The sequence below is a fragment of the Spodoptera frugiperda genome, chromosome 30 (assembly GCF_023101765.2).
Source record: "Spodoptera frugiperda isolate SF20-4 chromosome 30, AGI-APGP_CSIRO_Sfru_2.0, whole genome shotgun sequence".
Taxonomy (NCBI): Eukaryota; Metazoa; Arthropoda; class Insecta; order Lepidoptera; family Noctuidae; genus Spodoptera; species Spodoptera frugiperda.
In genome coordinates, this window is record NC_064241.1 from 9,468,459 (window position 1) to 9,484,740 (window position 16,282).

At 34.4% G+C, this 16,282-nt stretch overlaps 2 protein-coding genes across 2 annotated transcripts in view; both read right to left on the reverse strand.

Annotated features, from left to right (window-relative positions):
• Positions 1 to 331: 331 nt before the first annotated feature.
• On the reverse strand, positions 332 to 3,508 carry LOC126912814 (myb-like protein F). The gene has a single exon (XM_050706904.1). It carries the CDS (start codon positions 3,382 to 3,384, stop codon positions 853 to 855), a length of 2,532 nt encoding a protein of 843 aa, XP_050562861.1. The 5' UTR covers positions 3,385 to 3,508; the 3' UTR covers positions 332 to 852.
• A 65-nt stretch (positions 3,509 to 3,573) lies between these two features.
• Positions 3,574 to 16,282, reverse strand: part of LOC118269934 (peroxidase) — a 36,513-nt gene continuing 23,804 nt past the window's right edge. Inside the window, exons 5-14 of the mRNA XM_050706905.1 lie at positions 11,366 to 11,557; positions 10,608 to 10,804; positions 10,310 to 10,483; positions 7,772 to 7,850; positions 7,281 to 7,426; positions 6,619 to 6,860; positions 6,269 to 6,401; positions 5,409 to 5,871; positions 5,176 to 5,322; positions 3,574 to 5,091 (exon numbers count right to left, since the gene is read on the reverse strand). Coding sequence (XP_050562862.1) covers positions 4,947 to 5,091; positions 5,176 to 5,322; positions 5,409 to 5,871; positions 6,269 to 6,401; positions 6,619 to 6,860; positions 7,281 to 7,426; positions 7,772 to 7,850; positions 10,310 to 10,483; positions 10,608 to 10,804; positions 11,366 to 11,557 — 1,918 coding nt within the window. The 3' untranslated portion in view covers positions 3,574 to 4,946. The remainder of the gene's footprint in view (positions 5,092 to 5,175; positions 5,323 to 5,408; positions 5,872 to 6,268; positions 6,402 to 6,618; positions 6,861 to 7,280; positions 7,427 to 7,771; positions 7,851 to 10,309; positions 10,484 to 10,607; positions 10,805 to 11,365; positions 11,558 to 16,282) is intronic.

Genomic DNA, 16,282 nt, shown 5'->3' on the forward strand with positions numbered 1-16,282 from the left:
AATAAAAAGTATTGTTAAATATGTATTACATTTTTCTTTTAAAACTATCTTAATTTTAAGAATACATACTAGAACACTTTTTTCAACGTTCTTGGCTAGAACTTTGTAAGTTATATTTTTTGTTGTATTTTATTTTGGCTATAGATCTGTAACACCTAATATCACGCTTCTTATTTCTCGTAGAACTAGGAAGTAGACAGATGTGAACTCGTAGTAGGTAACCTTCTCTATAGTTAATAATAAATGAGTATAGAAGTGAATAATTTTTAATACATTTACTACACGTCGATAATTAGGGCGAGGGCAATTAAAAACATTGAAACAACAGCAGTGTATTTAAATATTTTATTTAGAATAAGCTTTAAATTACTTACTACTTACTGTATATCTAACGTATAAACAGCTTTTTTTACATGAGATCCTAATTACTTAGCTACTTATTAACAATTGGAGCAAGTTCATAATATAGTATAGTAAATATAATAGTTCTGTACCCTTGATCTAAGCTTTAGGGCACAGTCGAAAGTAGGTGAAAGACTACAGAACACTCGATTACACTGAAAGTAAGATTAAATTTTTTAGGACATTGTAGAAATAGAATACCAACCAAGCGCGTGAAGAAGAACATAACGTTTCAAAGGAAATTGTGCGTAGAAGCATTATCAAATGCGATTTTTTCTAATAATTTATGAAGGTATTTATAATACTAACTTAAATCTATCAGCCTATCACAGTCTAGCCTGTCTAATAATACATGTTTTCTTATTGAATGCATTGACCAAAGTTTTACATTAATTCAGAAAAAAAAACAATGGCTCGTTTGTCACAATCATGTTGTGTTCATTGCTTACTCTACAACTTTTCACCATATTCTAGGGTCCACATGTAACCTGCATTTGGATCTCCGCTCTTTTTGGCTTGTTCATCTATATCTGCAGTCTTTTTAAGAATATGTTTAATAGTTTTATATAAATTTGGGTCTAGTGGTGCCGCGTGTTGCAATTTTTCAGACCTTTTTTCAAAAGTGCCTCGTTTTCCAAACCTTTCTCGTACGAATTTTTCATACAAATCTTCATTTTCTTCATCTTCGTCATTTTCTTCTTCCTCGTCGTCATTTTTCTTTTTATAATCTTGTTTTGTCTTGCCGTTGTCATAGTAACCATAATAACCAGTATCAGGTGCGCGATCATCGTCGTCATCATTTTCATCGTCAGCATGGCGATGGTTACTTTTATCTTTACGTTCACGTGTTTCCTCTTTGTCATTCGGATTATAATAATAACTAGGTTTATAACTTGGCTCATCTGTTTGAGCTGGCTTTTTGTAGTCGTCGACACTAAACGGGGAGTTTTCTCTCGTGTAAGATAAAATATCATCTGGCAATTTTATTTCAGGTAATTTGATAGTCAAATCGTCAAACTTAAATTTCAAATGTTCATCATATTTGACATCATCTTCAGGTGCTAATGCATCTATAGTTCCTTCCTTTTGTGGTACTTCTGGGTCTTCTTTAGGGGATTCAGAGACTGGATGTTCCTTCTTTTCTTTTTCTTGAGCGTGATTATAATTTAAGGGGATCCGTTCAAATTCTTGTTTTACGTCTCCATCTTGGGCGACTTTCTGTTCGACTATCTTATCCTTTTGACTATCATCATTTTCAGGTTCCTTTACACCTAATATCGATTCTAAACTTTCAACTTCTTCACTTACATTCGATTTTTTATTTTCTTCGCTTGAATCGTTGTCACTTTCAGGATTAATTTCAACAACAGGTTTAACTTCAACATCATCAATTTGTATTAGTTTGTTGTCATTGTTACCGATTTGTGGTTCTACAACAGGAGTGTAATCTTTGCTGGCGAGGTTAGGTGCAGCTGTTGTAAGTGGCAATATTTCTACAGCATTTTTTGGATCAGCTTGTTCCAAGGTCTCTTTTTGTGGTTGGACTTTTCCATTACTATCTACTTGTATTCGTTCATAACTAAAATCACTTAAATCAATATCTCGTAGAGGAATGGGTGAAGCGTTTACATTATCCTTTTTATCATTTAAATTTTGGTCGTCTTGTTTGATATCCCCGCTTTCACTACTGCTTTCACTTGAGGAGGAATCTAAATGTTTAGGTGGACTGGACTCTGGATTTTTGTATTTAGCATTTTCTTGGTGTGGATTTTCATATGATGAGCTATCTTGATTATATTGTTCGTTTTTCTTTCCGCCTCTTTCTACACTCTCCTGACTTTCAGCGCTATTTGATTCCGAATTATTACTTTCATTACTTCCGGAGTTCTCATTACTGTTTTTGCTTCGGGAAGAATATCTTGCATTAGTCCTAGGATTGCTTTCAGAACTTTCGGCACTACTATTATCATCACCGCTATCCCCGCGCTTATTACTAAAATCATTGTATTTATAGTAGCCACGATTATTATTTCCTCTCTCTCGTTTAGACGGAACGTCTTTATAAGAACCTCGTTCCCCGCTACTGTCTCCTTCGGCACTATATTGTTTATTTTTATAGTTTTCGCGCTCAGAACTATTATCTAATTCTTGGCTAGATTTTTTATCATAATTTGTGCGTTCACCACTGTAGGTTCTCTCACTATCAGTTTTTGGTTCTTTATAATCTTGTCTTTCACCGCTCTCTTGGCTTCCTTGAGTATTTCGATTTTGGTAGTTGCCACGTTCTTCGCTACTTAAGTTGTCTTTTTGAGGCTGTCTATTTCTATAATTACCACGTTCATCACTACTATCACTAGTATTTTCACTGGAATCATTTTCAATCGATTTTCTATCATCATTATTTTGTTTATAGTGGTTTCCTTGTCTATTGGGGTTTTCTATTTCAGCCGAATCTATTTTTAGTTTACGTGCAATATCTTCTTCTTTCTGTGTGTCAATATTATCATGAAGTGTTTCAATTTTGAAATTAGCACCTAAAGCATTGTTGCTTCGAGGTTGTGCTTCTCCAGGTCCATGTGATGTTGCGTAATTTACCACTACAGGTTTTTGGAATTTACTGGGCAGTGGACTTCTGTTACGTACTTCGATTGGGGATCGTTTGCGTCGTAAGCTATTTTTGAAATGAGCTTTATCTTTTATGGGTATTTCGGCACTATCTCCCTTTTTATATACATATTTTAATACGGTGTCGCTATCAACCGCTTGAGTTTCATTTGATTTGTTTTCCGGGGCCGTTATACCTTCACATTCAGTAATGTTGCTATTGCTATTATTAGAACAGTAGTTCAGTTGTGCTTGTAAATTAATAAGGGCGCAATTCTGTATTTCCTCCTCTGTACTATTTGCGGTTAAGTTGCATTTTACTGTTATAACATGTTCATTGATCGTGCTGTTATTTTCAAAAACGGTCGCGTTGGTCATCTGGGGAAGAAATTCAGATAATCGATTAATATTTTCGTACTAATTGTAATAGTCGAACAGAATACAGTCATATAAGAAAGTGCATTGATTACAAGACCATCTACTTACCGTTTCAATTGAGCATCTAAGGCGTGTCTCAATACTTACAAGTATCAATTACAAAACAAGGGTGTTCAATAAAACCAGTGCTTATAATATGCTAACATTTATTACAACATACTTGTATTTACACAAATCTACGTACTTCTACTTAACCATGCATCATTACAAATTATACAATAACTTCAACTAAAAATAAATAAAAAAATAACAAAACTGTTTAGGTACATACATTTACAGTAGGTGCAATATAGACACAGGCTATTGATATATTCTTTATGATTTTAAAATATAAATGACCTTGGATGAAGATTTATTGAATAGAATCATTTGCCATTTATCTGATCACCGAAAGGTAATGAATTAATGATATAAAATCAACCTTAATAGTCTGTATATTGAAACCAAGATTGTTTGCATCTTTAGACGCAGAGGCGCTAAGCAGCTTTAGATATAAGCAAATAAGTTACTTGATATAGTTTACTCATTAGAGGGCAATTTTTATAGAGAACTGATTTATTTTTAAAGACAAAGTGATCAGATCATTTGGCACAACAATGAAAATGCTTATAAAAGACTGAAACTATAACAAACAAACATTTCAAATACTACGAAGCATGCATAAAGTATCTACTTTCATACTTTTAGGCTGTATCACTTACTAACTACGGTGTAATTTCGATGAGTAGGTAGGTACTGGAAGGGTGATGTATGACTTTTGTATGAATATGAAACAAACTTCTAATACTACAGGTGCATAATAACTACAACACAAAACGTGATAGGTATTTTAAACTTAATTATATGGCAATAAAAAGCATATTAGCTTCGACTAAGCCATAATTCGTTTTTGTACAAAGATCTTATTCTATTTATAAATAGCTTTCTTACTAAACACTAACATGCTTGATCGATTCATTGCACTTTGATGTGATATTGGCACATTTGGCGGTAGCAAAACATTTATTATTAAATAATGGTCACTCGCCAAATGTAATAAGGTTACATTTACGTTGACTTGAAAGTACATCCCGATAGATTGAGTTAGACAACTTTTATTTTATCAGACATTTTTACATTGGCAGTTGTCTAACCGAAGCTATCGTTGTGTTCCGTGCATATTCTACGTGTTGGTATAATACACTATAACTTTCTAAGATACAGTATAACAAGGACCTCTACATGACATAGGTCCAGCAAAGACCAAAACGTGAGAACAATACAAAAATGGTCCGTTACAGTTCAAGCTAAGTAATCTTTGAAACATGGAGCCAAATAAATAATTGTTACGTTTAAGATATTTGTTTGAACAAAAACGGCTTTTTTACTTTCGTCTAGATCCGATAGGGATATAAGGGTAGATAATTTTTTTAGCAAAGGTTACTTGGCTTGAACAACGTAAAGCTACACAGTTGACTATAACATTACACTATGTGAATATTCTACTTCTAAAGTGCTTGCGACTACTTCTTGCCCAAATATGGGTCGTATGAGAAGCTACTCACGAATTGTTTCGCGGAACCATGGAACGGCGACGGCGCGGGCTCAGCCCATTTGCTGAAGTCCATCATTGGAATGATACCACTTCGGCAGGGTACACGAGGGTTCCTGTAAAAGTAAAATAAGTAATTATTATATCATCCTTTATAAACACGCGTTTTCTCATAAAAATAATAATACAAAAGTACGTACAATTCATGGTCAGGCAAGACCATAGGGTAGAGTTGGACAGTGTCAATGATATCTGTGTTGTCACAAATGATACGCGCCATTCGCGCTTTCCTGATCTCCTTCAGTTGTTCTTGTGTGAACGATGATGGCTGGTTGGGAAGTTCGTACCTGCGATACAAGAAATAAATGTAAAGATGTTCTAGAATATCAAGAAGAATAAGTGATTAATCACAAATGAATGAAGTTAAACTCACCAGAATCTGTCACCACGTCTTGAGTAAGAGAACTGAGTAGCAATGATGCAAGCAAAAGTGGGCCCCAACATGGAACCAGGCAGAGGACGCTCAGACACACCACCGGACCAGAGATCCACATCAATAGGATGGTCGAAGATTGTCTCGTACTTCTGAACAGTGGCGTTAGGCATAGAACCGAACAGGTCCTGGAAGGTTTCAGCAGGAGGGAGACCACAGAACTTTCTGAACTCCATGTATCCAGGAATACCGAACTCACGACCTCTCTGCATATTGAATGACACCAAGTCCATTCCGAATCGAGCGCCAACCTTCTTGAAGAGATGGTTTGTGACTTCTTGTGTGATGGAGTCGTCCATAGCTTGGGCTACCTGGTTCATGAGACCCATGACGTACTCATCGAGGACACCAGCTCTGTACAGATCGTATGGTCTACGAATGAGGTCGGACAATCTCTTTGATGCTGTAACGAGAAAGGTATAACAGTGGTTAATGATTTATTTTTGTAAAGTTAAAGGTACAATCAAGGTAATAAGCCAATGGTATCAGATTGATACCATCTACCATCTTTTGTAAGATTGAGACATTGACAATTTTTTTAAGCAACGTTGCCCCTCACTTTGATTTTCTCCTGTGTCGTAGGTGCGTTTACAAACATAGAAGTTCACATGGACATGACACCCAGACCCGAAACAACAATTTGTGAATCACACAAAGAGTTGTTCCGTGCGGGAATCGAACCCGCTACCCGTTGCGCGGCAGCCAGTTGCCCAGCCACCGCACCAACCGTGCAGTCTAAATAGATAATATTTGTATTTGTATCAAATATTCATTCAAAAGATACTGTGCAAAAAACGTACCAATGAACTTGTGTGCCTTGGACCATCTTTCAACCGCAGTTGGTAGCAAAGAGTGTCCGAATCTGTAAGCAGCCGAGGCGAACGACGCGATGACGTCAGGGTTCACTTCTGGATCGTATCCGTCCCAGTAACCCTGAAACAAATCAGTCATTTGCTACGTTAACTAACTGTTAAGTAGAGCATCGCGAGGTGACACAAGTTCAATTACCTAGCTGTGCAATGGTTACATAATTCATTTCGATGTCGCTTGATAGCTATAATCTTACTTAGATTGTTTGGAAATCAGATTTAATGAAAAATGTGAACGATTTTATGGTGTCTTGTTGTTTTTTGTATTTCGATATTCTTACCTCTTTTTCAACGACTAAGCCGAACTTCTCCATAACGTCTTTTCCGAGGAGGATGGGTAAGAATTCATTGTATGTGATGTGTTGTATTTCAGCAATGTTGATACGTCTGGCTTCTTGGAAGAGAGTCTCATCGTCCCAGTGGGGGTTGACCTCGGCAAGGCCGTTGGCTATTCTGTTATGTTCACGGGCCATAAGAGTGTGCATAACCGTCAACACTAACTGTTCATTTACACGGATTTCACCTATAAAAGAGAAAAAATGTAATGTAAAAAGAAAACCAGAATTGTTTGTGTCACATAAAAACATTTGAAACAGTTGCTAGCTTGTTATTAACATTTTGATCATATAATATGATAGTTCCACATGATTGTTCTAGTTCTGGACCTTGGGCACCAGAAAAAGGTAATAAATAACGATTGTTAAAACAGATATTGTTGTTAACGGAGAAGTATTCATAACTATTAACGGAGAAGTATCACAGTAATATCATAAATATGAAAGTTTGTGTTTGTATGTTTGTTCGTCAATCATACTAAAACTACTGAATGGAGTTCATGAAATATGGTATACAGACAGGGTATGAGCTGACTTGGGTGATAGGATACGTTTTTCCAACAGGAACGTAAGCGAAGCAGAAGCTACTTATACATAACGATGCTTACCAGCTTCAAAGCAGTACATATTCTTGTTGGGTCTGGTGCATCCTTCATCAGGGATGTCAAGCTTGAGTGGCAGCAAGTCCTTAAGTCCGTACTCTTTGAACACTGGGTTCATGCGCAGAAGTCCTCCAAAACCAGTACGCAGCTTTCTGTTTTACAAAAATATAGCACCATGTAGAAGAATTGCATAATATAGAAAATGCTAGAGATCGTATCAAAAGTAAGAAGAAATAAAGTAATTCAACAATTCTGTCTATATGAAATTAATTTCATATTGAAGATAATAGAAAAGTAATGTGTATTGCTAAATAAGTCTTAAATAAATGTTAAAAATCTAAATCTGCTGTAGTTTGAAGATAATTGTTTTTCCATTACTGACTTCCGCACAATAATTATTGTAAAGGTCACTATTTTACTGCCTATAATATCGAAATATAGTAACTTAAGACAACTTATTAGAAAATGTGCAATAATATGACATGATATTTATTTACCTGGCGAATTTCTCAGTCACTCCATAAACTGTGTTTCCATCTATAGTTCCGGTCAAAGTGTTGAATGGAACTCTTGAACCTAGAAAACAGAAACCATAGATAAGTACATTATGTCATCAATTATACAATGCATTTATTTATTTAATTAGGTGCCTACATGTTAACTAACGTCATATATGCTCGAATACTCATAAAGTTCAAGTGTAGTTCTGTCACTATCAATTCTTTATAAAATGTCATAACACGATATTTAAGTACAACTTAAAATTGTGTAGCATTTAAGTATTCGGGCGATACAAGTGTCCGATTGGTTAATTTACGACATTACACAACAATAATTGGATGGAAAGCTACTACATGCTTAAAATAACAATATCAAATATTATGTTCGCTACGAAGCCTAACTACACTATCTATTATACTAAAACAAATATGTCATGTCACGTGTCGCACTAAGTCGTGATTATGCCATACTTATCTGTGCAATTATGGACAATCAAATTATCAAATGGGTTATTATCCATCAAGTGAACTGGACAGCCTTCAACTAGTGCGCCAGATTGGCCCAGTCTCCCCATAATGTTCGCATATTATGCAGTAACTTACTTACGAATTTATTTAGTAAAGTTAGCATACTAAGTGTATGTATATTATCATAATATTAACGTTAAGTGTATGTAGGTATTGCAATCGATTTCTTAATAACGTACTTGCGACAGAGACATTGCCTTTCAGCGTTATTTCAATGTGCCTACTGTTGCAGTGGAACTATGTTCGTAGCAAATTATTTTCGGGCTTGTTAATAAACCATTTACTATTTACTCCTCGCGAATTCGTCTGCTGTGTCCTCTAAAATATTTCTATAAGTAAATAAACTAGTAGTGGGACATAAATCATACATTTCCTCTTTCTTTGCGATTGCAGATTTAATTCTTCTAATTTGCTGTAACGTCAGAAGCAATGCGTATTCAAAAAATTGTCAAAAAATAGTCTTTATGTCAATTAACATAAGATTCATAAAAGTATCCTGTAAGTCTGCAGACTACAGGGCTCTTAATTAGGTGTTATTCACCAACTTTGTTTCGTGTTCCATTCGTCCATTGTGAAAGTGGCACCCCGTCGTTTCTACCATGCAAAATGTCCATCATTTGCCAAGTTATGACTCTTAAGATCTCTATCGGTTCCCCGTAAGTCGCTAGTCGTAGCAAAACTGGTTTATTGGTCATTCTCAATTTCATTTGTCTCGCCAATACATTGTTTCATTCTAGTTTAAAGTGAAACTCTAATTTGTAATTAATTTATTGGACGATTAATGTTATATGGGCTGTTGTTTCGACCTAGAAATTGCAATAACGAACGCATAACTCAAGAAGGTCGGTATTTTTGCGTATTAACTATTATAACAAACTATTATGGAGTTTCTTTTAGAACAAATACTTTTCGTCAATCATGTGTCCTGTTATAAGGAGTTATGAGTGTCTCAACCAGTTTTTAGTAAACGTTAATTTCCTATGATTACTAGTACTTATTTTGCCAGCCAGACTAAATGCTCTAGCTACTTAGTTTGTTAAGTTCAGTGGAACACGCCTAACAACTAAAGTGTATAATAAGGAACAATAAGCACTTAATGATGCCGGTAGTTGGTCAGATAAAGCTTAAGCCACTTGCAATATCTAGGTACACTTATTTTTGAATGTCAAACACGGACCAAATCTACACTAAATTATGCAAGAAGTATAGTCAACTACACAGTAGTTAATCCTCCATTACTTTCAAACGAAAATAGCTTTTATTATACACGTGGTTTAAAGACGAGATTGTTGTCAAAGTTTTAGGTGTTATCAAGGCGTGGACGTGCGATGGACTGTACACCATAATGACCAACACTTTCCCCTGAGATCTGGTGATAAGCATCTGATCTAACGTTGTAATGTTCACGAATAACAATGGAGTGACCAGTGAGGTCAAGTTATGTCTGTTTACGACCACTTTTGACATAATGTGATGTTTTATACAACTATTTGTATGCGACTTCCTACATTTTGGCAGTTATTATGAAATTAGTTAGTGTGAAATTGTGTAAATTATTTTTCTTCCTTTCTTTTTGAAAATATAATTTTCTTGCGTAAATTGTTTTCGAATATATGGAGTATTTGGAAAGCTGATGTAAAATGACTAAGTAATTTAGAATTACTACTATGAATTGGAATGTCCTAAACAAATGACCGTGATTTAGATAATTTGGTTTCGACCTTCGATGGAATTACAGGAACAATTGAAAAGGAAATGCAAATCGCGTGTGAATCTGAAATAATGCGCAACCTTACCTATGTATGTGCCAAATTATTGAATTCGCAGCTTAACATTGACCTCTAATTTAATAGTGGTTGACCAAATACTAGACTATTTTTCTGAAGGTTATAATTTTACTGCAGTAATAGATTTTACTCATGATTGACATTTTAAAGGATCTTTTTTCTTGTTTTGCCTGCAATATCTTGTAACAGTGTAAATAAACTGTTTTTCTCTCTTTCTTACCCAGACGGCAGCCAGGTCTTGGCGACGGGAAACCTCTCACGAAGTCGATGCACTTGACTCCAAACAGGCGGTAGAAGTAATCATCATCAGGGATGCGGATCTCATTACAGTAGGGATGCTTCAGGTGAGGGGGGCGCTTGCAGCACTCCTCGGGGTCGTTACGGTTCACAGGGTCTGTTTGGGAAAAAGTATGGTATAGAGTCTAGTTTTGTACATTGTGGAGGGCATGCTGTCATTTCCATTAATGCAAATCAGATTCACTCAGTGCCCTCCTTAAACTAAGCTATCGTGCACTTACCAAGAGGGGTAGCAGTCAGCGTGTAATCGTGGTCCATGAACTGTCCCCAGGCGATGACCATGACGGTACCAGCGTGGTCGTGGAAGCCTTCGTCAGGGTGCATAGTGCGGGAGACCACACGAGAAAGCGGCAAGTCCTTGCCATGATGAGCGATACGAGGCGAGTTGATGCCGTCGGCGAAAAGTGGCCCTATTAATCTGCAAAGAGGAAACATATCATACACCAGTTCCACATGTGTGAGCAACTATTTTATATACCTACGTCTCGGGGCTTTGCACTGCAAATTTCACTTTCTACTAGATCCAGAAACTCGAATAGGTATATCTTGAATCTTGATTTTGTTTTTTACGAGTGGTAGGTATAGAGACTTATCAGATTGTGTGATGTAAACACTATCTGCTATACTATAGAAATAATAGAAAAGCTTTTGGTTTAATAATGCAATTATTTTATTCTATACTACAAAAAATCGCATGTTTTTCGTTCATGGTTAACTAAATAGGAAGTTATGAAATTACATTCCAATATATGAGTCATATTGTATTTATTCGTTACATTTTACAGTTTTGTTTTTAATTGCATAATGGTGGAATTCGAGAAGGCTGTTATGGAAATTTTATAAATGGAAAATAGTAACTGATGACAAATTTTAATGGATTTCCACAAAGTAACGCCTGATTCTATTTTATAGTAACTATAAGTACCAAAAGCTGCTCATATAGTAATAATGTAGTGCTAAAATATATTAATTTATTTACCTCTGGAAGGGAGCCATGGTAGCGCCCCAGGTAGGGTTCTGCAGGTTGTTGCAGAGACCGTCGAACCTCCTGTACTTGCCAGCGCGGCACTCCACGTGAGAGAACACTGGTGGACATACTTCGCGGATGAGGGTGCGGGAGGTGTCAATGAGCGGCAGACCCTTCTCAATCTCCTCGTATGTAAGACCGTACCTGAGAAAAAAAGAAAATTATCTTAGATTTCGTATGTGATGGAAAAGTTATAGGGGTAGAGTAAATTGATATCTCATTCGTCTTGTTAAAGTAGAAAATTCAATGTAAATTTTGGAAAAGAAACTTCATATATGTATGTGTGTAGTTAAAGCTCTTATAGTTTTTATTCATAAAAATCCTTATTTGTCTGCACTTGTTTGGAGATAATAGTTTATGGCTGTTGATGATGTTTTCGTTACTAATTCGAGTTTTTGCATACATTAGTATCCAAGTTTGTCGCCTGAATATATCCAAATGGGTATTGTTATTATACTTAATTTAATTGTTGACGATTAGTATCCTTACTTAGAAGTTGTTATTTGTCATTGTTTATTGCGATGTGACGTCAGACGCATTAATTTGAGAAAAAAACTGCACCAAGATTTTGATCTACATTAATCTAAAATACCTATTTACCAAGTACAAAAATACATAACTAAATCGTCTGTCGATTACAAAAAGAAATCGCAAATTAGAACAATTAGAAAAGGTCTCACCAAAAAAGTTGTATAAGTAATCTGGCGTATCTAATAACAATTACCAAGGAACAAACGTGCTGTCGGAAGCCATAACCGTTCATAACTGACTAAACAACAAAAAATACTTAAACTAATTGATTGATACACTTCACAATACATTTGTTCAATTATTGCAATAATATCGGTAACGGATATTCAAATGCCAAGGTTTATTCAAAGACAACAAAAATACTTTTTGAATATACCCATTTATGAACATGATACAGCTTCAATTAATGACTGTTTAAATTGCTATGAGATCATTTTAATTGGGTCATTTATATGGTTTTTGTCGTGATATTAGGTATATAGTTAGTGACATTGATATATGATATAGGTACATATGCAGTACGTAATTAACAGGATCCTTGACGGTATAAGATCATTGAGATGCCGGATCAATACTTATATGTTTTAACTTTGATAGGTACAGTAGTATATACCTACCTATCTAAATTAGTATGGATACTTATCTAGAGCTAGAAAAAGCCAACCTATGACTAAACGTATAAAATATTGTATACTTAGATAATGAAAAGATTTAAAAAATCCAAGACAGACAATTTGGTTAAATAAAATTCATGTCTATTGAAGTAACATTTGATGGCATTCCTATTATTTTTTATAAAAGGATAATTTCCTCTGATAACGGTTTTTAACAAAATTAGAAGCTTAAAGCACATTACTTACGCTGTCAAAAAAACGAATTTATCATTGAAAAAATGCACCTACAATCGTAATATCAACTATTTAGTTAGAGATTACGTAAAATACGTGTTATACGCTATTACTCCATAGCAATAAAGGTCAAATGTTACCCACTATGATGTAGTTCAAGGCACCCATGTACTGGTTTTTAATTAAATTTAATGTAAGACAATGTGCTCTAGGTCATTCGAGCCAGATATGTTAGTTTTGCACGAAGATTTCGTACCAATTAGATTAGAATGAATTAATATTAATTGCCACGTCAATGCATATTTTTTATTCTGTAATAGTTATAAATATCTGCAAGCCTTTATAAATTCAGAAGTGGATACGGAACAAAAGTATTAAACTAGTGTATTTTAGGCATTTTAATGTTCGGAACTTGAATTAAAATTACGCATGAAATAAATTAATTAAAAAATCACGCTTTACTCATGCAGTCTACAGTAGGCTGCGTGACTAAACGTCACCGCGTCTGAGCACGCTGCTCATGATGAAGAGTCCCTCTGTGACTCGAAACTAGTGGAGCTTTTCTCCATTAATGTACGTGAGCAAACCATGATTTTTTGGTTAATTTGGTATGGCTAAAACGCATGAAATATTTTGAAGATTTTTTAGTGTTTATTTTATTGACGAAATAACATCAAGTATTAAATAGAATTATTTTCTACACTTTAATCATACATCGAATTCCAGACATTTCCATGACTTTCAAGGGTGCACAATGTGCGCATTTGAACAAACTGAAATGATAATTACTGTGATTAGGCACTGACCTTTAGATTGCCAAAGATTGTTAGATTATGTATTAGTATGCATATTGGCATGTAACATTAGTCATTAGAGTAAATATTAGATGATCTAGAATAGTATGTCCTACTTGTCATGGTATGTCTAGCTAGGTGCTAGGGCAAAAATTTTATCTTACCTTTTAAACCTTCCCTGACTTCCACAAATAATTCAAAAACGAATATAGAAGCGAGCAGAAGCAGAAGCGAAATTGGTCTAGCCGTTTTGGAGTTTTAGCGAGACTAACGAACAGCAATTATTTTTTACTATATAGATAAATATATTTCAGTACCTTGCATAAGTGCACATAATCTTAATATAGATTGACATTTATAGATAAAAAATCATATAAAAGATTCACAGAAAATCTATTTTTATAACGTTACGTACGTTGTATAACATAATTGGAAAGTTTCATCACAAAGACGTTACAAGTTCACAATAAAATTACGTAAAAGAATTATGTGAGCGTAATTTTCCCTTCAATATCAATTTTACGATATTAGTATGCATGCTTTAGGACTTTAAAATCTCCATAACAGAGATTTGAACTCTAAAAGTGTAATAAAAATAATATGACACCCACTGATTAAATTCTTTGCATTTTATGTTAAAACAATACTCAAGAATGGCTGATTCGATTCTTAATGATAGCTATTTAATTTTTTTTATAAGGTCATTGACTGAATAAGACAATAACTATATAAAATATTTAAAATGTATTAATTACATACATTTATGAAAATTAAATATGTATTATCAAATATGTTTTTACCATTTGTGGATTTTTTCTTGCCTTTCATTTCAAATGATTATTGTACAAATATTATATACAGATATCATATCATATTATATTTTACCACCAGTATCTTCAAAATTGTATTATATCTGGGCAAAGTTGAATTGGCCATACAAATTAATGTGCATTTATCATGGCACCATCTTCATACAAAATTAAGTGTTCAACAGTAGACGGTGTGCCATTAAATTATGTAACCTAATTGCTCTCTTTTAAAGATTATAATCGCAACAAAGTTATTGTCGTAAGATGACAAGAAACAGGTAAAAATAGTTTGCTACAAATTAGTTTTTCAGTGTCCACCTATTCATATTGAAGTGAACGTTTTCTATTAAATTGTGCTGCAGAATACCGTGCATTGCATAAACGAGTAGGTAAGGCATTTTTAATTTACTTTTAAATCAGATCTTCTTTGTCTGTTCTTTAGAGGAAAGTACAAACTGTAACATATTTTTTATTTTTGTTGACATTATCTGACTATTGCACTTTTAGCTAGTATTTAAAAATATTTGCTGCAGCGATATCCCATCAGAATTAACTTTGCCTACAACCGAAAGTATTATAGTAATTTCCAACTGAAAATAAAACAATAAAGAAAAAAGAAACATTCCACAAAATTCCTATGACATTTCAATGCCACTTTAAATCATTAAATTAAATGAGTTCGTAATTAAATCGTAATCTATATCGATCATTCGATACTTACTTATTCAGTAGCTGCTTGACAAGCTACAATGAAACAATACGAGTAACTAATATCGACCTAGATCCGTCAATCAGAGCAGACAAGCAGACATGGAATTAAATTCTTTGTTCAATAACCTTCGAGATGATACGCAACGATAAATTTTAGTATGGGCATTAATGTTCAATGTAAGGAAGAAATAGGATGTAAGCTATAGAGATAAACACGTTTTATTATGCAATCGACTAGTTCAATTAGTTCTTTCCTTCTGTCTATACTTAGTTAAGCTAAAGATTGTACCTACTTGATTATAGAATTGTTGTCTAACCTTTCGTCTGCAGGTATAAGAGACACAATAGAAAACACATTGTGTCTCGCGCAGATCTGCACTCCTGCATAAGAGTGCTTTTCCACCAGAGATGTAATATGTAGCTATGTGAAATAGCTATGCTGTGAAACTATGTATGTGACCGTTTCCACTGATACCTACTAAACTATGTAGCTGTACGAGGAAGATGCGCAGCTCGAGTATGCGATGTATCGATAGAAGGAAGCCAAACATTTCCATATAAAAAAAAAGCTTAGCTGAGTACGTTTCCACCAGTGCTAAGCTATGTGCACATTGCACATAGCACATTTTGGTGGAAAAACACCTAATTTTGTATACGAAAGTATGTAAGTATCTCTCGATTATTTTCTAAGTATATTTTCTCAGAAATACTCATTAGTTATTAGGTAACACGGAAATATTAGCAAGCTTTCGAATATACAAAACAACATTATCACTATCTAATAAAAACTACCGCTGACAGCTCACACACATAAATATAATAATTAATTAAAAACGTAATGCAAATTCAATTTCCTGTAATACTTCATTAAGCACTTGTACTTACATATAAGAATCTGTCTCTCAAGCAAATTCCCACCCACTTAGTAATTTACATGCAACCATTAAAATATTATATGTTACGATATATTACTGCATCTAAAACAAGCAACCTTACAGCTATTTTAAGACTAGACATAAATCATTATACAAATCGTTGATTTCAACGCCCAGTTTCTCAAGATATTTGAAATGAAGCTCTAAAAGATACATACATTACTCGTATTAACAAACGGATTTTTATCTTAGTATAAGTAGATAGATACGCCCATCCATCCGACCTTGTCTTACTTGTATT